Raw genomic sequence first — 24,885 nt, 5'->3', positions numbered from 1 at the left:
CCCTGTCCGGCTTCGGCTTCCTCCGTTTGGGGGCACCTGGAGTGGGCTCTCCGGGGGGAGAGTGTCCATCCCAGGCCGAGGGCCGTTACAAGGGAGGGTTTCCTGTTCAGCCCCCCCAGCTGTCACTTAAACAACGGAGAGGCCGCCGGCTTTTCTGACCCTCAGCGCTCCGCTGCCGCCACGTGCCCTTTCTGCGTGGGCTGCTTTCCCTCGTCTCCTCTGCAGGAGGCTCGAGTTGCCACCGGCCAGATCAAGTGTCGGGCTTCGTTAGCCCCCCAGCTGCTGCGGAGGGGGGGCAGCCCCCCACTTGCAGTCGCCCCTCCTCGATTGGCCTTGTTGCTGGCAGGCGGTCGAGCATTTCCACCCACCTTCTCCCCCACCCTGTTCCCTGAAGCAGCTGGTGTGGGGAAACTGCCCCCCCGGGCGGGCCTTCAAGGCCAAGAGCCCCGACACCCTTGTCTCCCGGGCAGGCCCCAGTCCCTTGGAGAGCCCTGCAAGTTAGCCACGATCGCCACGCCTTGTGGCTGAATCCCACGGGCGAGGATGGGGCGGGCACCCCTCCTGTCCTGCCTTTCTAGCCATCGCCCTTCTTGCCCCTGCAGAAAGAAGCACCTGTCAGCCCTCCTGGATGTTCGGGGCCTGCAGAGCCAGACTCAGCGGCAAGCCATCTTGGCCGTCCTGGAGAGCTTGGAGCCGACGGGGGCTGAGGTGACCGTCCCCCAAGACCGGGCCTTCTTCTCCGAGATCCCCACCAGCGAAGTCTTCTGCGTCCGGGTCCAGCTGCACCGCCTCTCACACTTCGGGCTTGCCTGCATCTCCCGGGTGCGCCGGAGGCCCCCACGGCTGCAGAGGCGGGGGCCGAGGGAGAAGGGGGCTGAAGCCCCACTGTGAGGAAGTTTGCTCTGCCCCCGCCCGGGATTTCTTGGCCTTCAGACTTTTGGCAGCAGGCTACCTTACCCCTTCCCAAGGAAGCCCGGCCTGGTGGCGCTCAGCCCGGGAGGAACGCAACTGCCTGCCCGGACGCTACGGCTTGGCTCTTCAGCTGCAGGCCTTCTCCGAGTGGCCGAGAGCCAGACGGGGCAGCGGCCCCGAGGCCGAAAGAAGCATTGCTCCACATAGGCTGTATCTAAGCCTTCTGGTGATTGCTGGGGGGGGATTGGAAGGGGGGATTGGGGGGCTGGGGGGCAAAACAGTCCAGCTGCTCTGTGGACCAGGAAAAAGGGAGACCCAAAGGGAGCCCTGCCGTTGTCCAGCTCCAGGCAACAGTGTGGATCTGAAATCCCGCGGTCCTCTCCACCGTGTTAGCTGCCTAGGGCCTGGACAATGTGGGGAACCTCTGAGTTCTTGCACAAAGTAGGGGCGTTGTGCACTTTCCCGACAGGCGCCGGAGGCGGACGTGAAGCAGGCTGAGGCAAGTGGTGGCTCAGGAGGAAAGATGCAAAGAAAGAAACGGATTCCTGATTTAATATTTGGGATGCGGGTAGGCTCGGAACTGCATCGAGTCAGGGTGAAGAGGTTGCAGGCGGCCGGCAGGCGGGAGTTCGGATGCCCCCTGCTGCTGCTTGCCCTGTATAAACAAGAGGGCGCGGGTGCCCCCCTCCTAGAGATCTGCGGGGCTCTGAGTGTGCGGGATACACACGAGCAAGCGACGGGCAGGAGGGGCTGACTCTTGGCCTCATTGCCTGGGGTCAGCTCGTTCACCCGGCCGAGTAGCGGGCGAAGAACCCTTTGCCAGGTTGGATTCAGGGATCCCCAGGCCCACAACGGCTCCTCTAAGAGTCTTGCCTTTCCATGTTTTGGTTTCTGTGACATCCCCCCCCCCCCACTTTCTCTCCTCCATCCTTACTTCCTACCTGTGAGGGTTTCTGAAGTGAGGTGTGAGAGAGAGACCATCAGTCACACCCACCCCTTCCACGCCCATATGAACACATACACACACAAAGCTGCCATGGCCTTCCCACCTGTCTTCCACCCCCCTCCATCCCAAACTAGCGCAGGAGCTCCCCACTTCTTCCCACCGTGCTGGGGGGCAGGACCCACAGCCGCCTTCCTTGGCTGGCTCGGTGGGCTGGTCTGGTTCCCTCTGGGCCTCAGGAGGACAGATACGGGGACACCATGCTGGGCACCGGGCCACCCCAACCCATTCCTGAAAGCGTGGGCTTGCCTGGGGCCTGAGCTCACTTGCCCAACTCGGCCTAGCTTGCCAGCACCAGGAACTGCCTCACCCAGCACCCAGCGAGGAGAGGGCACAAGAGCCCCCCGACCCTTTGCAGGGGCAGGCTGGGTCTCTGCCAGGAGCATTTTTTCTACAGAACAAAAGCCACTCCAGGGAAGGCAGGGGCGTGGGTTCTCGCCTCTCCTGCCACCCCACAGCCCAGCTTCCTTCTCTTCCCTCGCTTGCGCTGAGCTCGATTCCTTTGGGTTTGTTTTCACCTTTTAACATGTGGGCCTGGGCTGTCCTTGGGAAAAAACCCAGCAAAGTTGGGCCTCCTACTGAGATGGAAGGCCACTAGGAGATCCCAAGGCTGCAGACTAAACAGCCCAAGAGGAGAGAACGGCAAGCCCTTCCGCAAGCAAGTTCTCTCTCTCCTGTCACGCAAGAGCTGCGCTGTCACCCGTTTTATTTCTGCCAGCACCTGACTTGCAAAGAAACGCTTGAAATTTCTTTTTGGCATTGGGCAAAGGCACGACTATTCTGAGGCTTTTTGGTATATGTTAATTGGAAATGTATATGCTGCGTAAAGACGTTTAACTCCTTTGCCTGCTGGTTTAGCTGTTTACTTCCCTGTGTGTATTAATGGACATGCTTATTTTATTATGTATTTGGATTTTTAAATCCTGTGATTCTAATATATTGTAAGAGGCTTAGATGAATGGCATACAAATTTTAAAAATAAATAGCTAAAATAGTCATCTGTCATCAACCCCAGCTGGCTGGTCAGACGTTGCAGGCGTGTTGGCGTACGTGTTCCGACCCAGGGAGCCGTGGGCTGCGCTCCGGATGCGACGCCCGCTGCAGGCAGCAGCACCTTGGAACGGCGCACTCTGTTCCGCGGCCCCTGCCCTTTGGCCCGGCTGCCTTGCCTTTCCCCACAGAGGCGTCTGGATCCCATGGAGAAAGACAAACAGTCCTCCCGGGGCCGCTCCAGTCACGCTGCGTCCCCATCAATCCTGCTGCTGCCCTGACCTGTCCAGCAGGCCGGTCCCCTGGCTGTAAACACAGCGGGAAATGCCAGATCATTTATCCTGCGAGATGTAAACTTTCCTGATGGCTGAAGAATAGCCCAGCCCCGGCCAGCCTCCCCCGCCCGCCCAGAGGCCTCCAGGGAACCCGGGTCTCTGCTCGGTGAGGAAGGGAGCCCTGGGTCGCCTCCCCTGCAGCAGTGGCAGCAGCAGGAGCAGGGAAGCTTCCAGGAATAGCCCCCCCCAGAGTGAAAACACTGAGCAAAAAAACTCTGCTTGGGGGGGCCTTCCTGACGCTTCCAAGGATGGAGCTCTGCAGGAGGCAATCGCCCTCCCTCCCTCCAGCCTCAGCCGTCCTTTCCTCCTGGAGCCCCAGGCCCCACCCAGGGGGTGGCCGCAGACAGGGCTGCTGGAATTGGGAAAAGAGCCCACCCTGTCCCCTGCTCCAGCCAGGAACTGCGGCTCTTGGGGGCCCAGCCTGTCCCTGGGTTGAGAATTTGCCTCCTTTGGGGCTGCCCCTCTTCTCCCGCCCTTCTGCCAGGTCGGATCGTGGCCGCTTGGCCCAGGACCCCCACAGGCAATCACCTCCTTTGGGGACCAAGGAACTCCCACTGGGCAAGAGAAAAGGGGCCAGAACGGGACCCGGGGCATGCCCCCACCCACCAAATGACGCCCAGGTGCCCGCCCAGGGCCAGAGGGCAGCACTGGGGAACGGAAACCCCCACCCTTGCCCCCCTCCTCCCGAAGGCTTCCCCAGGACAGTGCTGAAAGGCGAGCGGGTGAGGGGTCAGAGGGATGTTTACGATCTGGGAAGTTCAGGAACAAGCTCCCACTTCGAAGTGCATTTCCTTCAAAACAGACCTGCGTGCCCAAGTGGATGAAACACGGCCAGCCCCAAGCGGAGGAAGCAGCCAGGCTCCCAGCACCGCTGCAGCCTGAGGGTGATGCGGAGCTCGCTGCCACTGCTCAGAGTCACACAAGGGCCGGTTTCTGCTCTGCCCTTTCGCTTCCTGATCCCCTCCTGGGATCGGGCACTGGGTCAAGTTGACCCCTCCCCATCACAGTCCTTGCAGGAGGAGCGTGCAGTTCCAGGAAGCCCACCTGGCCTCCCAGTGGGAAGCGAGAGGGGTTTTAGTCGTTCTGGGCTGCTCTTCTTGCCACCTCCAACAAGGAAGCCACCTTCTCCACTTTTCAACCCAGCCTCTGGCGAGAGCTTGAGAGCTGAGGGGGCCCCTGCCTAGAAAGACTAGTGAGGGGCTGGTAAAGGCGTGCCAGTCCCTCAGGATGAGACACAACCTTTAGACTGCACCAACGCAGCCAGACTGGCATCAGAAAGCCTTGCAAGCAAATCTCTATTCAGCTGTTCGCCTGGCGTGAGCAAGTCTTGCCTGCAGGAGACCAGTCAAAGGTCTTTTTTGGTTTGTCCCCTCTCAGGCCGTCAAAGGGCTGCGAGCGGCGGGCACCTGCATATGCTGATGAGCGAGCCAGGAGTTCCCATGCTGGGAAGTGAAGGGCAACCCTCCTTTGCTTTCTTTCTAAGGTGCTGTGCCTCACCTGTGGCCCTTTTAGTACAGATCGCTTCCAAAGGAGGGTAGGTGGATTCTTGGAGGGAGAGGAGCTTTTTAAATGGATTTTAGCCATAATGGCCCAGACTCGGAGAGGCTGCCTGCCTTTGACACTGCTGAGGCCGGGCAAACAAAGCGGGCTGGGGCTCCGAGTAGGGCTCTTCCAGAAGCGGCTATTTGGCCAGAGGAAAACAGGAATCTGGACCAGATGCCGCCCGCCCCAGTCAGCTCCTGCGAGGCTGGAACCGAAGAGGCAGCATTCACAAGTGAGGACGGGGCCCAGCCGGCCCCACCATTCAACGGCCCCCAAGCGGACCGGGGAGGGGAGCTATTTTAGGCTGGCCCGTTTGGGAGCTTCTTGGAAAGGAGCTGCGAGGACACTTCCCATCGCGGTGGACGAGCGGAGGGCCTCGAGGACAGAAATAAACCCTTCCTGGCCGAGCGGGAAAGGGGCGGGCGGACAGTCAAGCGAGCGGGCAGGAAACGCTGCGGAGGAACCAGCGGCTGGCGTCAGGCGGGGGCGGCCGCCGAAGGACCGGGGCGGCGGCTGAGGGGCGAGGGCCTTCGCCGTCCTCCCCCGGGCCGTGGCCTGGCGCTCGGCTCTTGCAGGCGGAGGCGAACCGGCGGTCTGGGCTGCATCTGGCGACCGGCGAAGCCTGCGAGTCGCTCGGGCGCGGCGTCCCGAAGCCACCCGCTTCTCCCCTCGAGGCCGCCCTCGCCCGCCTTTCCCGGCCAAGTTGCGGCCGCTCGTTCCAGCCCGCCACCTTCTCGTGCGGGCGCGCTGTCTGCGCCAGGCCCGCCCGGCCGCGGCCCGGCTCCCGCCGCAGCTGGACGCGGCTGCCCATCGCGGGGCTCGCCTTCTGGCCGGCACGGAGGGAGCGGCCGGCGCCCGCCCGGCGGGCCCCTCGGCCGCGCTGCGTCCCTCCGCTCCGGCGCCTGTGCTGGCGCCTGTCCTCGCGCCCGCCTCGGAGCGAGACACCCGCGACCAGCCGCGTCGCGCTACGCCGTAACTGGCCGGCCGAGGCGACCCGTCCCCGGAGAGGAACGCTGCGGCCGACGCCAAGCGCGCGGCTCCCCCGGCCTGGACCGGGCCTCCGCGGCTGCCTGCCCCGGGCAAGGCCGACGCGACGGCCCCCCGCCTCCGAGCCCGCCTTCCTGCGCCGTCGGGGTCGCGGGCCCAGCTGCCGAGCCCGGCGGCGCCGGCCTTGCCTCCCGCCGCCCGCCCGGCTGCCTCAGCCGCGCCAGGAGCTTCGCGCCCGGGCCCGCCTCCCGCCCCGAGGCCCTGCGGGGCCCGCCAGGCAACTGCGAGAACCCGGGCCGGGCGGGGCGCGCTCGCCGGCGGCTCGCACTTCCGCCGCACGGCCGGGCGCGCCCTTCTGGAACGGCAGGCGCGGAAGACGCCGCTCCGCGCTCGGGCCCGCTCCCTACGCTGCTGCTCGGGCCTCCGTGCCCGGCGAGCGGACGGCAAGGCGAGCCGCGGCTCCGCCGGACTGGGGGGGGGCAAGGTTGCCCCAAAGGCGGCCTTCCCCGTCTTTTAGCCCTGCGCATGCGCACGTGACCCCGTAACATTCATTCGGCAAGGGTTTCGCGCTGCTCTTATCATCCCGTCTGCGTAAGCCGCCCAGTCTCGCGGGCGGGGAGGGGGAGGGGGAGGGGGAGGGGGAGAGGGAGGGGGAGGCCCGGCGACGTCACCGCGCGCAGGCGCACAGGGGCGCTGCAGTGGCGCGGGAGGCATGGCGGCGCCCGCGGAGGGTGAGCGTCTCCGCGCCCGGCGGGCCCCGGGTTCGGTCGGGCGGGGGGCGCGGGGCGGCCCGGGCGCCGGGCTCGCGGCGGTCTCTCGGCGAGGCGTTGCCGCGCGCGCGGGGCCGCCGCCGGGGTCTCGGCCCCCGCGCCTTTCGGCCAGCGGGGCGCGCTCCGGGGCCGCCTGACCGCGCCGTTGCTTTCCCGCAGGACCGCCGCGCTTCCGCTGCCCGGAGGAGTTCCGCGCCAGGAGCTTCGCGCCCGGGCCCGCCCTCCGCCCCGAGGCCCTGCGGGGGCCCGCGAAGCAGCTGCTGCTGATCAGAGCCCCGGCCAGCTTCAGCCCGGAGAGGTGGGTGAGCGGGGGGGCGGCGGGGGGGGCGGGGGGGGCGGGGCGCGCGTCCCGCCGGGCGGGGCCTCACGAGTCTCTCGCCCCCGCAGCCTCACCGGCCGCACCGTGCCGCTGCTCGGCTCCCGTGCCGTGGAGGCGTCCCCGCCGGACGGGGCGCAGAAGGCCTACAGTCTCCGCGTGAGCCGGGGCGACGCGGGCAGCAGCGCCCGCCTGCTGATCCCCTCCGGCCGGCCGGACCGCCTCGCCTGCGCCCCGCCGTTCGCCGGCTGCCTGAGCATCCGGGAGACGCGCGGAAACCCCGGGGCCGCCCCGGCCCTCCTCCCGGTGGCAGACAGGCCGGCCCCCCTACCCCCCGAGGGGCTCCGGCAGCGCTTCTTCCCCTTCGGGGGCTGGCCCGAGAGGCCCCCTCCTCCCTCGGAAGCTCCGGCGAAGGCTGCCCGGAAGAAGAGCGGGAAACGGCAGCCGCAGGCGGCGGAGGGCGGGGGGCCGGAGCACGATTCCTGGGAGGGGCGGCCCCCCGAGCAGCTCCCTGGGGGCTTCACGGGGGCCGGGCACAAGCCGCGCCCCCCGGAGGGGGAGGCGGCCGAGCACCGAGGCCTCTTGTCCGGGGAGGCAGAAGGCCCACACAGGAGGAAGAGCAAGAAGAAGCCGCCGAAGAGCAGCGGGGAGACGGAAGAGCGGCCGGACCCTGATTCACGGGGCCGACAGCCCGAACCGGGGCCTCGCTTGCAGGAGGGGACGGAGCCCGGGGCAGGAGGGGGCGATCACGCAGGGGAGCCAGGCCCGGGCGGATGCAGGCCGAAGCGGCGGCGGCGGCGGCATCAGCAGGAGGCGGCGGCAGAGGGGCTGCAGGATGTCGACACGGGGGGCCTTGCCTGGCTGGGGGGCTTTCCAGAAGTGAGGCTGGGGTCAGCCAAAGAGGAACCTGGTGAGGAACTCCCCAGCTGCAAGAAGAAGAAGAAGAAAAAGAAGAGAAAGGTGGAGAAGGGGGACAAGGCGCCCCTGCAGGAACAGGGGGCAGAAACGCAGTTCCTGGGGTCCAGCTCGGTTGTGGTGGACCAGGATGCCCCTGGAGTCCCTCTGTGGCAAGAGGTGGGGCTGGAAGAGCTGCTGCAACTTAATGGGGTGGCCCCGAACCAAAAACCCAAAAAGAAGAGGAGGAAGGGGGAGGGGAAGAAAGAGGACTGGGCTGGACTCTCTTCCACAGCAGGAACTTAACAGATGGGGATGGCAGCAGCGCCTGTGGCATCTTAGGGTTGTGGGAACAGCTCTGTTCCTGCCATGGCCAGGGGGCAGCCCCCCACGAATCCCCATCCATTTGGCAGCTTTGGCCTAGTGGATCATAAGGCAGGGTGGCAGAGGCTGCAAGCTTGGCTTTGGGGCCCACCTTTGCTGATCACCTGCCACATTTTTATTTGTGCTCTGTCTGCATTTCCAAATAAAATTCAGGAACTCTGCACGCCAGTGTTTCTCTCAAGGCTTGGCTTTCTCTGCTAATTTCTCCCCTTAAAAACAAGCAGCTGCATCGTTTTTTCCCACTTGATGTTTTATTGCCCACGTGCCTGTATTGTGAAGTGACGAATCACATAGCAAAATAAGGCTTCATTTATCCTCTGAGAGAGCTGTGTTGCACGGCTTCCAGAAGGGTTGAGGGAAGAAGGTGATTCGATGCTGGCAGTCCTCACAAACATTTGCACGTGAGTGTCTGCACACCATCTTTTGTCCCTTGTCTTCTACTCTTGGAGGCCCCTCCTCACTTGGGTGCTTTCAGAAATGGTTCATGAAGGATGTCAAAGAGCCTCTTAGCCTAGAAAGAAAAGTACAAGTGAAAATTGGAGGCAGGTGCATTTGGGAGATGTCCAGATGCCTTGTGAAGTCCAAACTCCAAAAGCCTAGCCTGTTTTCCCCTTTATAAAATTCCAGGTGTTTATCTTATTTATTATTAAATTTATATGCCACCCATCTCCCCCAGAGGGTGACTCTGGCTGTTCCCATTGAAAGCCTTTTCAGACTGACTGCAAATTCTTCCTGTGGCAGGCATCCTCCAGACACAGAGACTCAAACTGCAAGATTGTCCAGCAATATCACGGCTGGACTACCATTGTGTTTGGCTCCCCGAACTGAAATGGCCACATCTCAGTTGCTCTCCCGTCTCTGGAAGCCACCCATCTCCCGTCTAAGCCACCCATCTCCCCCAATGGGGGAACTCTGGGCGATTCACAATAAACATTAGAACATAAAATATATAAACACATAAAACCTTAAATTAAAACATTACTAAGGAGGAGGAGGAGGAGGAGAGACCAAGAGAACCAAGAGACTTGGTTCTCCTTAGGTTAGAAAATGGGAGCCCCTAGTTATGAAAGATGGGAAAGTGTTCTCTTCCGTTGTGCCAGCTGATGGATTAAAGGGCTTGGGGCAACCGCCTGCACTCACCTTTTGAGGCCCAATTCCAGGGCACAGGGAAAGGTCCTCCTTGGAAGCCTGGACAATGCTGGCTAGTGACTGCAAAGTAACAACAGAGGGTCTTACAATTAAGGACAGCCAGGAAAGTGGGATGGTTTGAGTGCATTAGCAAGCATCAGGCCTATCCAAAACCAGGTGATGCCCTCAAGCAGAGAAGAAACCCACCCCTTCTGGGAGTCAAGGAGAAAGCTTGACAGCAAAGGACAAGAGGGGGTCCTTAAAATACAGTCACTGGTCTGAGATGGGCAGCTATATAAATTGAATAAAAATAAACAAATAAACAAATAAATATTGCTGAACCACAAGTCCCATCCCTCCCCCTTTTGCCACACTGGTTAGGGCTGATGGGAATTGGAGTAAAACAGCTTCTGGGAGGCCACAGACGACCCCTTCCGGCTTGTACGTTACAGGGAAACATTGCTGTCAAAGCACTGAATCCGTATTTGCCCAACCGCAGCACAGAGAAATGGCTCACTCCAAACGTGGACAGCAGGCTCAGTGCATCCGTTCTGTTCACGGACTTCACGCTAGTCAGACAGTCGGTCACCTGGGAGAGACAAAGCAGCTGCAGCACCAGGCCATGTTTTGCAGAAACTGGCTTGTTGCTTAAGAAAAATCTTGGGGGGTAGGGGGTAGCTATGCAAGGCAACGCAGCTTCTAGCCAGCACGCAGGGCTGGGAAGGTTCCTAGAGTGTCCTGGGCAGCCTCTGCCCCTCTTTGCTGAACAGCCAGTGGGAAAAGGCCATACCCGTGAGAGGTAGTCCTGCTCCACTTTCTCCTTCAGCAGATCAGCTGGCTTCTGCTCATAGGCCTTGTATGTCTCCAAGTAGCGGCCGGCTTCCTCTGGGCTAAGGGTGGGGGACAGGGGCCAGGATCAGAAAACCACTGTAAAAAGTCAGGAGATCTACCTCTGTACCCTGCATTTATAAGGGTGGTTTTTCTTGGAGAAAGTCTAGCCATGGCTTTATATGTGAGCTTGCCTTAAGGAAAATTTAAAGCAGAAACTTGATTTCTAGAGCTTCCCCCTTGCAGGAGACTTCCATAACCAGGTCTCTCCCACCCAGCCCAGCGTCGGGTCTTACCTCCAAGCCAGGATGAGAGTGCAGTCAGCAAGGATGCAGATCTTGGCCAGCTCCTTGACTGCCTGGTGGGGGTCTTTCTGAAGGAAATGAGAAAGTAATTGGCAACTAAGGCAGCCAGGCTTGGAAGGTGGGGCATTCCTCAGAATGACGAGGCAGGGAATGCAGAAAGGGACAGTGTGCCTTCAGGATGGCCCAGAGCAAAGGATCATGCTTCCCAGCATCTCTCCATGCAATGCCCCCCTCCGCATTCCATCCCAGCAGTTGCTATCTACTGAATTCTCAGCAGTCACAGAGAATGAGCAGAAGAGTCATGCTCCTGACTTTGTTAGTGGACCACTGGCTAAGAAACGAACACGGGGTCAAGGAAATGCGCAGAATTGGTCGCTCAAGGCAGGAAGGAAGTGAAGTTGTCTTGGGGGGGAGCTGTGTCTCACCACATCAACTTGAAGCAGGAGCACGCGCAGCAGATACGTCTTCCCCAAGTTGCGCAGCCGCTCATGGATGTAACTGGGATTCAGGTTGTGGTACCGGAGGCTACAAGGGGAAAAGTCAGAACAGAGTTTGCCCTTTTCAAAGTGAAAACAGCCATAAGATTTGGGTTTACCAAACTTCAAGGCGCAAATATTGAAACTTAAATGGCTGCAATGATGATTGAAAAAAATGACCTGATTCCTGTCTCCATTGGATTTTGCGGTATGAAGTGCAAATCTTTTATATCGCAATATGGCTAAAACAGGATATTGCCTTTCAGGCTGCAAACTGCATTAGCCCTCATCATGGAACGTGTAGAAACAATCTTATACGCTCAAAGGAAAACTCAACAAAAGAATGGGGAGCATTCAGCTTGTACCAAGGGGGACACAGGATTTTGGACCTGAATAAGAAGCTGCTACCTAACGTGATGTCAGATGGTTTCCCTTGCAGTATTGTGTGATTTTCAGAAAAGGAATAAGCACCAGGATAAGGGTTCCTTTTGAATTGTGAACATACATAGGTTCTCTGCTTCTGGCAAAAATTGCTCCCATGTTTCAATCAGCAACAGAAAAAAGCTTGCATTCAAAACAGATATTACTATATACCTAACTACATTTATACTTACATTATAAAAACACTTTCCCTGATAGAGGGAGTTCCAGAGCCCACTCGGCCAATCTGTTTGAGACAAAACCAGCTACGTGAAGAGCCTGTGGTGGATGTGAATCTGGGCTCTCTCTCCTTACCTTAAGAAAAGGGCACACGTGCTCTGGCCTAACACGTAGTCTGGGACAACTTCACCGAACTCCCACGGCACGTTGCGGACAAACTTCAGAATGGGGTTCCCCCTCTGAGGGCAGAAGAGAATCCAGGGTCACTGGGGAGGGCTTTCAACCTGCCTGTGGTCACAGAAGCAGCCAGGCAGCTCGCTTCTATGGAGCAAGGCAAGAAGCTAGAGTTGCACCTTAAAAGCGTCACCGAGGCATGGGAGTAACACTCTCCAGGCATCCCTGTAGAACGTGGAAGTATCCGATCAAAACAGAAACAGGCAGTGCCTTCTGCTGAAAAATGGGGAGGGATGGGAGTCGGTGACAGGCCGGGCCCGACAGAAAGGCCAATTCCCAGAATTGCCAGCAGTGGCTACGCTGTGTGGGGGATGCTGGGAGATTAAGTCTGCACATCTGAAGAGTGCCCAGGCTGGGGAAAGCCGATCGAGGTGGTCAGCCAGGAACAGGGTAGCTGTGCCCAGTCCTACCACCACAGCTTGCCTTGAAGGACTGGCCTGGTGGCTGCCAAGCCGAGCAGCACCAACTGTCAAAATGGGAGACCGACCAGGGGCGTTCCCTGCTGGCCTGCCTGTTTCCTCTCACCTGCCGGGGGCTGACAATAATACTGCTGTGCTTGGCCCCCGCTTTGGGCGCTGGGTTCAAGGGGGAGCCTCTGTCTTCCGCTGCGCTCCCGGCAGGCCCGGCACTCCCGTCCTGGTCCCGCGGGGGGGCCGCTGCTGCCGCCACCGCGGAGCCGGCGCCGGCGTGCCCAGCAACGCAGCCCGCGTAGGAAGCCCCCCCGGACGCAGCCGGGGCCTCGGGCGCTGCTGCTGCTGCGGCTGCCGGAGCGGGCTCGAAGAGGGGCTGCACCTGGGGATGGAAGGGGAGGGGGCGTCAGATCCCCGCCGCGGAAGGAGCAGGCGCCGAGGGCGTTGCTGGGGGCAACGGGAGGAGGGAGCCCCCCGCAGCGCCCAGCGAAGGCTATCCAGCGCGTGCGCAAGCGGGACCGAGGCCCCTCCCTCACCGGGGCCGCGACCTCGGCCTCTTCCCGCGTCTTCTCGGCGAGCCTCCCCTCGGGCGCGGACGCAAATGGAGGGCGGGAAAAGCCCCGCGGGCCGCGTCTGCTGCAGGAGCGAAAGCGCGGCCTGCCCGCCTCCCCGGGGGAGCCCGCCGGCCGCGGGGCGGAAACGGGCGGACGAGCGGGCTCAAGCGGCATCCCCCGCCTGGAAACCCCACGCGCGTCCTTGCCGCAGCAGGCGTTGTTCCACCGGCGAAGCTCGTGGAATCCAACGGGGAGCTTTACCGGTAGAATTTCCGCCTGCCAGCTGCCTTGGAGGAGGCAGCTGAACAGCGGGCGGCGCTCGAGCTCCTCGCGTCGACGCACAGCCTCTGATTACCGTGCAGAGCTTCCGGTCGAGGCCCGGGGGGGGGAGCGCGGGCGCGGCCGGTCCCCCGGAAGCCCGAGGAGGCCCTCGCGACGGAGCCCCGTCCCCGCCAGTCTCCATGGCGACGGAGGGCAATACCCACCCCGCGTCCCGGTTGGAGGGTGCGGGACCAATGAGGGGCTCACCTGCCAGGCACATGCGCACCGCCTCAAGTCCCCGGGCAGGCTCAGGCCACCTCGCTTCGGCCGCGGCGCTCTGGCGATCGGGGCTCTATGGTTTCATGTCAGAATCTGCAGCAATCAAAATATATGTCAACTAGAGGACTGGTTTATTAGTATAGTAAATGCCATTTGTATACTTTGATTTTAGGGAATGTTTTCTCAGCTTGCTTTGATTCTGCCATTCCCACTGGGGAGGGGGGAGTGAAAGAGCCGGAGGAAGCTTGAAGGCCAGGAGGAAGACGTGTTTGTTATCAGGGGTAGGAACGCACAAGGTCACGCCTCTGTGAGAACCAAAAGTGGCGCCCAGAGCGAAGGGGGGCGGGGGGCAAAAGTAGTGGGGAAATTACGCGGGCTTCAGTTTCAGCAACGCTTGGCTTAGAGCTGCACGTATCCTCCAATAAACGAAATCTTTTCAGAATCTGCTTTGGGTTTCAAGAGATTTGTCTGTGTTCGAGTTTGAACATCGTAGACCCGACATTTCCCCTCCTGCGTTCTCCGCCGGGCGGGGCCTGCGCCGTGGGCGGGAAGCGGCTCCCGGCCCGAGAGCGCTCCTCGGGCGGCCGCCGCGCCGCTCTAGCCGCACGGCCTTGCTGGTCCTTCCGCCGGAAGGGGCGGCGGCTCTGCGCGGCCCGCGACGATCCAGGAATTTACAATAAAATCGCGCTTCCGCCGTGCGAAGGTTACCGCCTTCGGGCCCCGTTAGGCTGCGGCCCTCGCTCCCGTCGGTGCGAGAAGCACCCGTGGGCGGGGCAGCGGAGTCGCGGCCGCCCGCCCGCCCCCGAGAAGGAGCCACAGGCGGGCCGCTCCCCCGAGAGGCGCTCGCGAACGGGCCGGAGCAGCAGCGGTTCCGGCGGGGCGTCGGAGCCCGCGCTGGCCTGGGAACCGCCGGCTCGCCCAGGCTCACGCGGGAGCTCCGCGCACCGCCCGCCCCTCCCCCGCACGGGGCCCGCCCCTCACGTGGCCGCGCACCGGGCGCCTCGCTCTGCACGTGGCCGGCGCGCCAGCGCCCGCCCCCGCCCGGGCGAGGGAGCAGCCCATTGGCCGCCGCGGTGCCGCTCACGCGGGGGCGTGGCTGCGCGGCCCTCGCCTGGCCCGGCCGCGCGGAAGGAGCAGGTAGGCTGCGCGGCGCCCTCCGCCCGCCTGCCACGCGGGCAGGGCCCCTCTCTCCCCGCTGCGGCGCGCCGCGGGGCCCGGGGCTTTTCGGGCGGGGGCGTCCTCTCGGCGCCGGAGGCCGAAGGAGCCGGGCGCCCTCCCCCGGGGCCCTTGGCGGCGGGCAGTGGCCGGAGGGGAGGCGGCGTGGCCGGCCCTTCGTCCTCCCCCTCGTCCGCTGGGTCTTCCGATAACCCCCCCGGGAGCAGTCCCTTCTGCCGGCGGAGGCTCGGCCCCGACGCCCAGGCCGGCGGGCGCCTACGCGAGCCGCGCTTGGCTTCGCCTCGGCCGCCCACCGCGCTGCGGCTGGGTCCCCGGAGGTCGCCCTGGGGAAGAGCGGAGCGGCGTCGCCGGTTGGGCTGCCGGCCTTCGTTCGGGCAAGGGGATGCGGAGGTTTCCCCGCTGGTTAAGGGGCCCTTGGTGATGCCCGGGCTGTGCTGTGCCCAGCGCTGCAAAAGGCGGGTGCCCACGCTTTCACCTGGCAGGCGCTGTGATTTGGCACGGGGCGGCGTCTCTTGAAGGGAAGGGGCCTCAAATCTCTGCAGCCGCGGGGGGGTGGAGGGCATTTGCTCGGAAGAGCGCTTCCTTACACCCTCGTGCCCGCCTGGTGTCGTGGGGGGGGCTGCTTTGTTCAGGCATCCCCTCTTTGTGGGCTGCTCCAGGGAGGGACCGAAAGGCAGAGAGCTGAGTCCCGGGGACAGCAGCATTCCCACCTGCTGCGGCTATCACGATTGTGCAGTGTTTGGACGGGCTCGAGCGGAATGACAGAAGTAGAGTTTCGGCCCATGTTTGGCCTTGCAACCTGGTTGAGCAGGAGTGGTAGGAATGCACTCCTGCTGCCGGGTTTCTAGGTGCCCTGGTTGCTTCATCCTGGGGGGAGGTGAGTGAAGCGGAGTCATCTGTGGAGGCGCACTTGGAGGACTCTCCTGGCAAGAAAAGAAAAAGGGGCCGTTGGGCTGGACTGTGTTGTTGCTTTTTGCCTAAAAGTTACTGTTTCTAAGATTCTTGTGGATCTCCCAAGTCTGTCTTGTTGGTTCCCAGAGCTTTTCCCAGCCTTTGGTCTCTGGAACCATTTTGGGCTGGCCACAAACATGCAGGAGTGTCCACCTGAGCAGCTGGAAATCTTGGGGGCCTGTGCTCAGTTTAACTGGGGCCAGTTGGCACCCTCTTGGGTTCCCCATCTTCTTTTGGCCTAGAATTGGGCAGCTAAGGCGGCTGAAGGGAGGGGATCTTCTGGTGTGATGGCAGGTACAGACATACTTTTATCCCACTGACCAGACAGGTTGCAAAGCTTATTAAAGTGGTTTGGCCAGAGGCAGAAATGATCCCCATGTTTGGAGCATTAGGAAGGAAGGAAGGAAGGAAGGAAGGAAGGAAGGAAGGAAGGAAGGAAGGAAGGAAGGAAGGAAGGAAGTCTCCCAATCCTCTGTGTGTGTGTGCGCATGCGCGCATGCACACCTGCCACTTGTATGATGTAGCACACCTGCCTCTCCTCGGTCTTGCAGGAGGTGTGGTGTGGTGGATCGTGTGATGAATGGAGAGCTCTCTGCATCCCTGCCTCCAGCTGGGTGTGTGAGAGCATGGCGCTCCATGTGAGGAAGCACTTCTGAGCCCCTTCCATATTCAGAGGGCTGGAAGTCTCTGGCGTGATCTGTGTGTGCCTGAGAGGGTGGGTGCTTCTCTTCCATTTGCCAGCCAGCCCCTCCCTCCCTCCCCACTTGTCCTTCTCCGTCTCCCTGCATCCAGTTATGGTGAAAGAAAGATTATTTCTTGCTGTCTCCGCTGCTGTGGAGGAGAACTGAGCCCACAGGTGAAGGTGGAGAAACCCTCAGAGAGCTTTCTCTCGCTGGACGAGCTGCCCCATTCAGCAGGTATGTGCAGCTGCTGGCAGAAGGGCAGATTAATCCGGGGGAAGGGGGATAGGCAGGCTGCCACCGATAAGCTAACTAAGAGCCCTGAGTCTGTCTAGAACTATTTCTCCCCCCTCCCTGAGTTTCAAAGACAAACGTGTGCCTTGTGCTGCTAGCAGAAGTTAGCTTCGGCTTTCGGTTACCTCAGACGATACAGATGATGGCTATTTAGTCCAGCACTTATGGGAGGAGGGATCAGCTGGGGGGGCTTACTTCAGCCACAGGCTGTAGATTAATCACCAATCTTGCTTGCTTTCTGTTGGAATAACAGCAGCTTGTTTCACAAGACTGTGAGGGGCAGCTAACAGAGGCGGCCAAATGTGCTCAGCTTGCTGTGCCTTTGGGGCCCTCAGCAGCTCTGCTCGGTGGTTGCTGCTTTCACCCCTAGGCATCAGGCCTAAAAGGTGGGCAATGGGTGAAAGTTCTACTTACCGTTTCTTTCTTCCATTGTTTTAAAGTCATTTATGGGAGACTCAGTAGCATGGATACATGGCAAATGCTGGTGACACCACCCTCTGTGGCGCCCTGGAAAGCTGGCAGAATTCCCAGTCTTTGAGGAACACTGCGGGGGTTGCTGCAAATGTGGGTTGGATCTTGCTTTTCCAGCTTTGGAGCGGGGTGGGGATGGTGAGTGGGCCCAGAAAGGGAAAGCCTGCCCGGGGCACTGGGGAGAGCCACCCGCCCCGCACCTGCCTCTGGACGCATTCAGGCGACGAACGGCGCGCTCCGCACAGATGAGCCGTGTTTGCAGCTCGGCTCCGTGCGCCAGAAGTCGTCGTCGGGTGGTCCCAAGCACCTTTGGCGTGTCTGCGGGGAAGGGGGTGTGGGGGAAGATCGGCTGGGCTGTCTCTGGCCGTGGATTCTTTTGGTCACCGGCGCTGGGCTGCGTCCTCTTCCTTTCCCCTGTTTGGGGATTAAAGCAGGGCAGAGACGGTCGCGGGAAAGCGGGCCCTCCGGTTCGGCTCGCGGCCCTCTTCCTCGCCTCTCTCCTCGCAGCGTGCGCTCACGCCGCCCACCGAAGGGCCGCCCCGGCTCCGAGCAGGGCGTGCAGGCGCGCCTCGCTCTCGAGGCGCTGGGAACATGCTGCGCTGTTACGTAATCTGGCGCGGCCGCAGGAGGGCGGCGCGGCCGGTCCGCCACCCGGCCTCCCTCCCCTCCCCTCCCCCCGCGAGAAGGGGCCCGTGTAAGCAGGCACGTGGCCAGCAAGCTGACTGGGGAGGGGACCGGGGAGCTGCTGCGGGGCGCAGCTGGGCGCCCGGCAGACGGAGGGCTGAGCGGGCAGATCGGGCGGTGCTCTGCGACCCGCGTCCAGGGCGCCGAGGACACGCGGGGGCAGAAGCGTTCTGGGAGTGGCGGGTGGGGGGGCAGCTCGGAGCCTTCGTGCCCGGTGGCTGCGCGCCGCAGGGCCGGAGCGGCCCGTGGCCGGCGTGCGGGGCTGAGCGGGCCGGGCCTGCTCGGCGGGCTTGGACCCGCGCAGGTGTGCTGAGCCGCCTGCGCGCCTGCCACCGCGGGGCGCCCTGGGGGGCCGAGGGACGCCCGCGCTCGCCGGGTGCGGCGGCCGCCTTCCGCCCGCGGGGGAAGCCCCGGCGTGCTCCGGGCTGCGCTGTTCCCCGTGCGCGTCCTGCCTGTCCGAGCTGGTGACGGCGGGGGGGAGCCGCGTACGGGAGGCGTCGGGTGCCCCGCGGGGAAGCCGGTGCTGCTGCGCGAAGGCAGCGCACGTCCGGCGGGGGCCTCCGCGGTGGGGAGGAGGCAGCGCGCGGCTTGGCGCCCGGCCCGGCCCGGCCGTCAGGGGCCTGGGCCCTCCCGCCCTGGAGGAACGCGAAGGAGCGGCCCCCGCCGGCGAGCCTCCACCCTCGGGCCGAGCGGCTGCCGCCTCCTTACGCAAGAGCGGCGCGAGAGGCCGCCCCCCGCCCGGGGCGCCGGCACGTGGCGGGCCGGGTGCGCCAGGCCCCGCCCGCCAGAGCACGCAGCTGGCCCGGCGGGCCTCCGGTTCCAGCAGGCGGGGGCGGCCTTGGTGGGTTCACGGGCGCGCGTGCCCCGCTACCCGGATTTGGCTTCGGCTTCTTCGGTGGGAAGGAAGGTCCTCCTCTTAACTGGAGGCCCCCCGGCCAGGCGCGGGCGAGGCCCCCTCCGTGCCACGTGCAGCCCCCCCCTCCCCCGCAGCACTCACGGAAGGTGGCTGGGGCAGGCAGTTCTGGGGGAATCGGCCCTGCTGGCCTCGTGCGGGGCCGGGGGGCAGCGCTCCAGTGGCTTGGGTTCCCCGACGTCGGGGCGCTCTTTCCCCAGCCCCTCCTTCTCCTTTGCCTGGGGTGGAGCAGGGACTTAGCTCCCTCTTGGCTGAGCCTCCCCCCCCCCCCCCCCGACTAGCGGCGTCCTTGAGGCTTCTCCCCTCTGCCCTTTTGGGTTGTTGCTCTTTTCTGCCACATGCGGTGCCTGCCCAGGATGCCTGTCCTTGAGCTGGGGGTCTCTTGGGGGTGGGGCCCCATTATATTGACCTGTGGCTGTCTCAGCCCTGTCCTTAGCCAGGTGCTTGGCATGCCAGAGGGTGGGGCGTGCTGGGCGCAGCAGGTGTAGAAGGTGAGCTGAAAGCCACCCACGTTTGGCGGGCTGCGGGGGCTACCGGTGTCACTTTCTGGGGGTTCATGGGGTTTTGTGACTCTGTTCTGTGCCCTTTCCTAACCCATTTTTTGCCCATCTTACAGGACTGCGGAGAAGAGCGGCCATGCCTTCCAGTGAGCCCTCCTCCTCGGTCCCCTCTTCTCGGTCTACAGAGGAGAAGATGAGCCCCTCAGTCAGACTACGTTCAAAGTGGGGCTGCCACGTGGGGCGGCCTGAGAGGATGGAAAGGGCCACCCATAATGGCACCCGCAAGCCCAGCCACCCAGTGAGCGAAGGGGAAAAGGACTCTGGATTTTCAGGTAGAGAGCCTCACCGTAAATGCAGGGTGGGGGGTGGCTGGCTTGCTGTAGTAATTCCCTTGCTGGGGGGCGGCGGCCCAGGGTCACTGCCTATCCCAGTGGGGGGGATCAGTTGGCCAGGGGATGGTTCAGCTGAATGCTGTATTGTGGCTTAAGTGTTAGAGCTGCATGCTCTGCACTCGTGTTGGGCCCTGGGTGGAGGGGGGGAGGATGAGGAGGGTGGGATTGTCAGCGGGAGCAGAAGGGCAACCTGCTTAATGGGGGACGAAGCTTGGCGCAAGCCCTTCTCGAAGCTGCTTCGTGTAGCGTGGGCTACGCTGCAGGATTTGCAGCCCCGAGGTGGCTCCATGGCCAAGAACCAGTGGCAGGAGCCGGTGCACACGCAAACGTTTGTGGCGAGAACCGCCCAGTTTTGCTCCTGTTGTCGTTGACCCGCTTCCCTCCTTGTCTGTCTCTGCAGATGAGAGCTCGGAGTACCTGAGCGCCATCGAGCAGACGGATGCTGAGGACCAGCCCGCCTCTCCTTTGCCCCCGTGGCCAGCCAAGTTGCAGAAGGCGATGGGGGGGCTCATGGGCAGCACCTTTCCCAGCCTCGCTCCCGTTTACCTAGTCAAAAATGTTATCCTCAAACAGGTAGCCTGTGCTGCTGGCCATCTGGGCCACAGCCCTCCCCTCCCCAGCCACGCAGCCCCGGTCTGGCCATCCCGCTCAGCCTCCTATCGGTGCGTTTGGTGCCCAGGTCCCTGTCCTAAGGCGGGCCCGATCGATGGGGGGAGCTCCGCACAGGCTCCCTTACCTGCAGGAGTCTTGCAGATCTGAGGAATGGCTGTTGGATGGGGGGGGCTGGGAGGGGGCCTGGTCCAGGGAGGAGTCCCCTTCTGATCTCTTGCCCTCTCGCTCTCTTGCAGACCCTGGGAGTGTCCCCAACGGCCCCGTTCCTGGCCTGGAGCAGCCAGCGCCCCCTGGAGAGTGCCCACAGTTCTGCAGCCCACATCTTCCTCATACAGGACCCCATGGCCTCCCTGAAGCCCCTGCTCCCCAGCCAGAAGCTCTCTGCCAAGGAGACCCGCTTCCCCACCCTTGGCACTTACCCCAGAATCGCTCCTCACCCGGGCCATGGCCTGCAGGCTGGGGAAGCGCCCAGCCCGGTGGGAGACACCAGTAAGGACAGGCTGTTCTGCGTGGGGGAGGACCGGGCGTCTCCTGGCTCCCCCACCACAAAGGACAGGCACGAGAAGCTGCAAGAAGAGCCACCCACCAGCCCACAAGCCTCTGCCCTTCGGGGCCCAGAGGTGCCTGCTCGGCCCATTCTGCCATCCTGCGCTGGACTAGACCTAGGCGAGGGCAGGGTGGCTTTCAAGGCCTCCAAGAGGCTGGGGGGCAGCAGCCTTGGCAGGCAGCGCCGCTTGCACAACACCGTGGAAGTCCTGCGCAAGTCAGGGCTCCTGGGCATCACGCTGCGGACCAAGGAGCTGCTCCGGCAGAACAGCGGCACCCAGCGGGATCTGGCTGAGCTGCGGGAACATGCCCAGCTCTTGTGCGAGGCTGTCCAGAGCAATGACTCGCGTGTGTGGGCTCGCCTCCAGGACGCCATTGACCGCTCTGCAGCCTACTGGCCCAGCCAGGGGGCCGGCGCTCAGGCCTGTTCGGGGCAGCAGCAGAATCTGGCAGCCCAGCCCTTGAGCCCTCTTCCGCCCAGGCCCGGGGAGCTCCCATCCGGCTCTGGCCTGGCCCTCGGCCGAGACACTGACTTGCCCACGGCTCTGCCTTAGCTGCCCCTCCCAGCTCGTGCCCTGGGCAAAGGGGCATCTCTCTCTCTCTGAAGGAGTCACCAGCTGGCCGCCCACGCTGCCGGGCCCTGCCTGGCCTTTCCCTGCCATTGAAGGCGTTTCTCTCCCCATGTCTTGCGCTGCAGTAATCGTCTCAGGGCAGGAAGCCTGGCTGGTTTGTTCTGACCCCCAGGTTGGGGCCTAGCAGGGGCAGAGTCCAGTGGGGCAGGGAGGAAGGAAGAGGTGAAATGCGTTTCAGAAGCAGCTGCAGCAGCAGCCGTTCTGGGCGTCGATTGGCGTTGGCCGCGAGCCTTTCTCTGGAGAGAGCGGAGAGTTTGTCTAGCAGCGGGAAGTGGGGGAGCTGCTCCAGAGAAGGGGCAGCATGAGCCCCCAGCCGCTCGGCTGGCGACTGTTCTGGCTCGCTTGTTGTGGCGTCTGCCCTGAAGGAGCTGGTTCCTCCCTGTGGGGTTGGTGCATCATGCTGCGGCCCCCTCTCACCCATGGGGGGAAAGCAGCCCTCTGCTGATAAACTTCATGTGCACTTTTGGCCTGGTCAGGAGTATGCTTCCGCCAGAAGCCAGCTCTGCTGTTGGCAAGAACAGGATCTAATAAAGCAAAAACCTGGATGCAATTTGGTGGTCGTATTTTGCCATTGCCATGGGGGTCATGGCGCCATGTGATGAATGCAGCGCAGAGAAGCTTCCTTGGGTCCCTGCTCCGGGACAGCCGTTGGCGGTGGGGCTGGGGTGCCCCGAAGCATCAGAATCTTCTGGGCCTGCTGCACACTCGGGTTTTTAGTGTAAGAACAGGAGCTGTGTCCATTTCCGTCATTTCTCAGGGGAAGTATTGGTAGAAGTTAAAGGAGAATGCTGGTGTCTCACATCTGGTGCCTTCCTGGCAAGGGACCTGCAAGTCATGTAAATGCCAAGCCAGCACTGACTGGTGAGCATCAAACATTGGAGAAGCGTGCAGAGAAAGACAGCGTGTCACTTTTTATGCAACCTTGCTAATGCATCTGTGCTTTGGGAGGCCAGACGGGGAGAAGTGGAATGAAGTGCTTCACCTGGCTAAGCTTGGCTGATCTTGATAAAACTAATGAGGGTGAGACCAGATGAGGACTTGGATTGGGGACCACAAGGAGATCAAACCGCTATAGGCTAGAAGTTGAAAGAAGCTCTTAGACAATGTCAACAGCAAAGAAAATGAAATTAGCTTGAGAGTCTCAATTTTATTAGTGCAGAAAGTTCTGGCTAGACTGGTGATTTTATATCCCTTATGTTCCTAAATTATTCCCCTCTATCCTGCTCCCAGCAGGCCCACTCCAGGGAGTTGACAATAATGAAAGCATCTATTGGCCACACAACATCAAGATGAGAGAGAAAATGTTAGAAGAGAAATGTACTTCAGAGACAACAGAGAGTGGTTAGAGGTTAAAGGCTAAGGGAGGACGTGGTAGCATCTTTCAGGGCGGGAAGGGATGTCATGGGGAAGGGGGTGGATTCGTTCTCCCTGGCACCCGAGGGCAGGGCAGGGCAGGGCAGGAATCACTGGGTGGAAGCTCACAGACGGAGACCCGAACCAGAGCTCGGGAGGAATTGCCTGGCCATGAGAGCTCCGAAGCAGTGGAACAGCCTGACCCCTGAAGTCGTGGTGGCTCCGTCCCTGGAGGCTCTCAAACCAAGGCTGGACAGCCCTCAGTCCAGGATGGTCTGGGATTTCTGCCCTGGGCTGGGCTGGATGACCCCCAAGACATTTTATGACAATGCACTTGCTACTGTCACGGTAGGGGAGGGTTGGCCAGAAGGTTCGGCCCAAGTCTGGAAGCAGCTGAGGGAGAGCGGGCAGCTCCCTTCGTGCTCCAGGGAGCTCTGTTCTTTGGGACCTTGACAGCCGAGTGGGCAGCGCCAGGCTCAGGACATAAAGCCCACATCACGAAACACTACTGGGCTCCAGCACCGCGTTTGGAAACCAAAACCGTGGATGTTACTTACATGAGGTGTAAATAAGCCCAAGTACGTGCAAAAGGGTCTTGTGCAAGCCATGTTCACACAACCCTTAGGTGGGTCAGTACAATCCTTGGGGATCTGTCGGCAGGTGCTAGCCTGGGGGTCGTCTGGTTGTGGTCTCCTCCCAGCAAAACTGAGCCAGACGCTGGTTTATCTCACCCACGTTGGAGTCTCCAGGCCGAAGCAGTGGCTCCTGCCGACCCCCCCGCCTAGGTGCAAAGGCTGGGCAGGGCCAGATCCCTGGCTGCCTTGTGCAACGGGCTCCCTTCACTGAATATGGTGAGTGGTTGCTGGTTAATGGGGCGGGGGAAAGCCAGGCAAAATGGGGAGTGGAGAGAAATGTGACCTGGAGGATTACGGGAGGGGCCCAGGGCATCTCCTTGGACCCCCTCTGAGCTGGGAGCGCCAACGCCCAGTCCCATCAAGCCCACCCCACGTTCAAGCCAAGCCAGCCCCTCGGAGGGGAAAGTGGGGACGTTTGCCATGCCTGATTCTTGCCCAAGAAGCAGCTCGCCCTTTCCCCGGGTTCTCAGCTGCCAGGGAGCTGTTCCCACACCTGGGTGTTTCCCTAGGAGGTCAGATGGCAGTCATGTCCCTGCCATCCAGGCACCTTTTCTCCTCCTCCCAGGAACTGTTTCCACCAACGGGGCGTGTTGGAAGCAACTCCCTCGCTTCTCTCACCACCTTGAGGAGCTTCTGGATGGGGAAGGGGTCCATTGACGAGCGGATCCGAGAGGAGGCCCAGCGGATCCTGGTGGAGGCGCAGCAGAAAACGGAAGGTGCAGGTCAGGCCTTTCGGCTGTGAGCTCGTGAGGACGCTGGCTTAGCCGCAGCAGGGGGAGGATTCAATTCTGATCCAGCCAAAAGTTAGTGAGCACGTGTGATTTTGGCACATGGGTCCAGGTGCATAACATTTGTGCTTTGAATGTCGGAAATTCAGGCCTGAATGGTCAAAGTGACAGGAGAGCGATTGTGTTCATTCAGCACACTTAAGCTGTTAAGCTGAAGTAACACATTTTCTTGGTTCACCCGGCACCGAACCATGAACTAACCAAACCAGCTGGACCCTCACAAGATGCTGCCCTATTAAACACACACACAAAGACGATTAAAACCAATCAGGTATAGTGTATGGTGCAGATTCAGCCATGAGATCTACAATGGACCCAGTTAAGGGCGCTGTGTGAACCCAACTGGTGAATGATTCCAACGCGAGCAGGTAATGCCCATTTCCCCCTCACACCAGGTCCTGCCCTAACTGCAGGCACAGCAACGGTTCCTTGATGCTCTTCCCTCTTTCTCTGGCTCACAGCAGGGTCGATGCTCTCTTTTCCTTCTGTTTAGAGAAAGTTAAACCCGACAGAAATTCTAGTCCTCACGAAATGCAGAAGTGGTCATTTGAAGGAAAGCATGACCTGTGATGGAATGTCATCACTTAATTTTTACTTCTTTAATGAAAACAAAAGTGAGGCTGGGGAACATTTGTACAATACAGGAGAAATGTGGGAGGTAGAGCAGAAGATTGCCACCCTGGGCTCGGAAACCAAAGCATCCGATGCCAGAAGTAAATGCAATTATTCCTTCTCCCCAGGGCCCCTCTTTGACCCAACCTTCTACCTCAGCCAGGCTGTCTCCAATATAATCTGTTCAGTAGTCTTCGGCCACCGGTTTGAATACAAGGACAAGAATGTTGTCACTCTGCTGGACTTGCTCAGCCAATCCTTGCGGGCCACATTCTCCCCTTGGGTGCACGTAACCAAGGCTTCTTCCTATGGAGCAGGGCAGGCTCCGATCCAGGGGATGCAGCATCTTGACCAAAGGGAACACTGGTGCATCTGTGTTTTTTTAATGATTCAAACAGTACTTTTCTTTGCTGCCATTTGATAACAAACCTTTGCAGA

General features: G+C 61.5%; 4 protein-coding genes across 16 annotated transcripts in view; 3 read left to right on the top strand and 1 right to left on the bottom strand.

Moving 5' to 3' along the window:
• EXOC3L2 (exocyst complex component 3 like 2) overlaps positions 1-2,911 on the top strand; it is a 29,380-nt gene extending 26,469 nt beyond the window's left edge. For all 3 annotated transcript variants that reach the window (XM_025168301.2, XM_007430782.4, XM_025168302.2), the window contains exon 12: positions 603-2,911. In XM_025168301.2, the coding sequence (XP_025024069.1) occupies positions 603-891 (289 nt within the window). In that variant the 3' untranslated portion in view covers positions 892-2,911. The remainder of the gene's footprint in view (positions 1-602) is intronic.
• A 3,503-nt stretch (positions 2,912-6,414) lies between these two features.
• On the top strand, positions 6,415-8,314 carry POLR1G (RNA polymerase I subunit G). Its single transcript, XM_088139655.1, has 3 exons — positions 6,415-6,500; positions 6,699-6,837; positions 6,927-8,314. The coding sequence occupies exons 1-3, from the start codon at positions 6,482-6,484 to the stop codon at positions 8,053-8,055; spliced, it is 1,287 nt and encodes a 428-aa protein (XP_087995781.1). The 5' UTR covers positions 6,415-6,481; the 3' UTR covers positions 8,056-8,314.
• A 51-nt stretch (positions 8,315-8,365) lies between these two features.
• Positions 8,366-13,180, bottom strand: ERCC1 (ERCC excision repair 1, endonuclease non-catalytic subunit). Of its 3 annotated transcripts, XR_015795934.1 has the most exons (10): positions 12,651-12,919; positions 12,230-12,496; positions 11,606-11,709; positions 10,820-10,919; positions 10,386-10,462; positions 10,052-10,151; positions 9,779-9,850; positions 9,469-9,552; positions 9,274-9,342; positions 8,366-8,644 (listed from the first exon to the last, which is right to left on the bottom strand). XR_015795934.1 is itself a non-coding variant. In XM_088139654.1 (9 exons), exons 1-9 carry the CDS (start codon positions 13,129-13,131, stop codon positions 8,591-8,593), a joined length of 951 nt encoding a protein of 316 aa, XP_087995780.1. In that variant the 5' UTR covers positions 13,132-13,180; the 3' UTR covers positions 8,366-8,590. The 3 variants fall into 3 exon arrangements, 2 of the variants coding, with proteins under 2 accessions (XP_087995780.1, XP_087995779.1); XM_088139654.1 differs by lacking the exons at positions 9,469-9,552; positions 12,651-12,919 and adding an exon at positions 13,024-13,180; XM_088139653.1 differs by lacking the exon at positions 9,469-9,552 and having other exon boundaries at positions 12,651-12,917.
• A 701-nt stretch (positions 13,181-13,881) lies between these two features.
• CIPC (CLOCK interacting pacemaker) lies at positions 13,882-21,609 on the top strand. Of its 9 annotated transcripts, XM_088139646.1 has the most exons (6): positions 13,882-14,345; positions 16,128-16,252; positions 16,750-16,873; positions 18,994-19,209; positions 19,670-19,842; positions 20,118-21,609. In XM_088139646.1, exons 4-6 carry the CDS (start codon positions 19,014-19,016, stop codon positions 20,979-20,981), a joined length of 1,233 nt encoding a protein of 410 aa, XP_087995772.1. In that variant the 5' UTR covers positions 13,882-14,345; positions 16,128-16,252; positions 16,750-16,873; positions 18,994-19,013; the 3' UTR covers positions 20,982-21,609. The 9 variants fall into 9 exon arrangements, with proteins under 9 accessions (XP_087995772.1, XP_087995775.1, XP_087995777.1 ...); XM_088139649.1 differs by lacking the exon at positions 16,750-16,873; XM_088139645.1 differs by lacking the exon at positions 13,882-14,345 and having other exon boundaries at positions 14,352-16,252.
• Positions 21,610-24,885: the final 3,276 nt, after the last annotated feature.

The sequence above is a fragment of the Python bivittatus genome, unplaced genomic scaffold, assembly GCF_059951505.1.
Source record: "Python bivittatus isolate LINGU-HERP-01145 unplaced genomic scaffold, Pbiv_v1 ctg000310_np1212, whole genome shotgun sequence".
NCBI classification, from domain to species: Eukaryota; Metazoa; Chordata; class Lepidosauria; order Squamata; family Pythonidae; genus Python; species Python bivittatus.
Note: the sequence above shows the minus strand (reverse complement) of the source record. Positions and strands in the feature narration are given on the sequence as shown.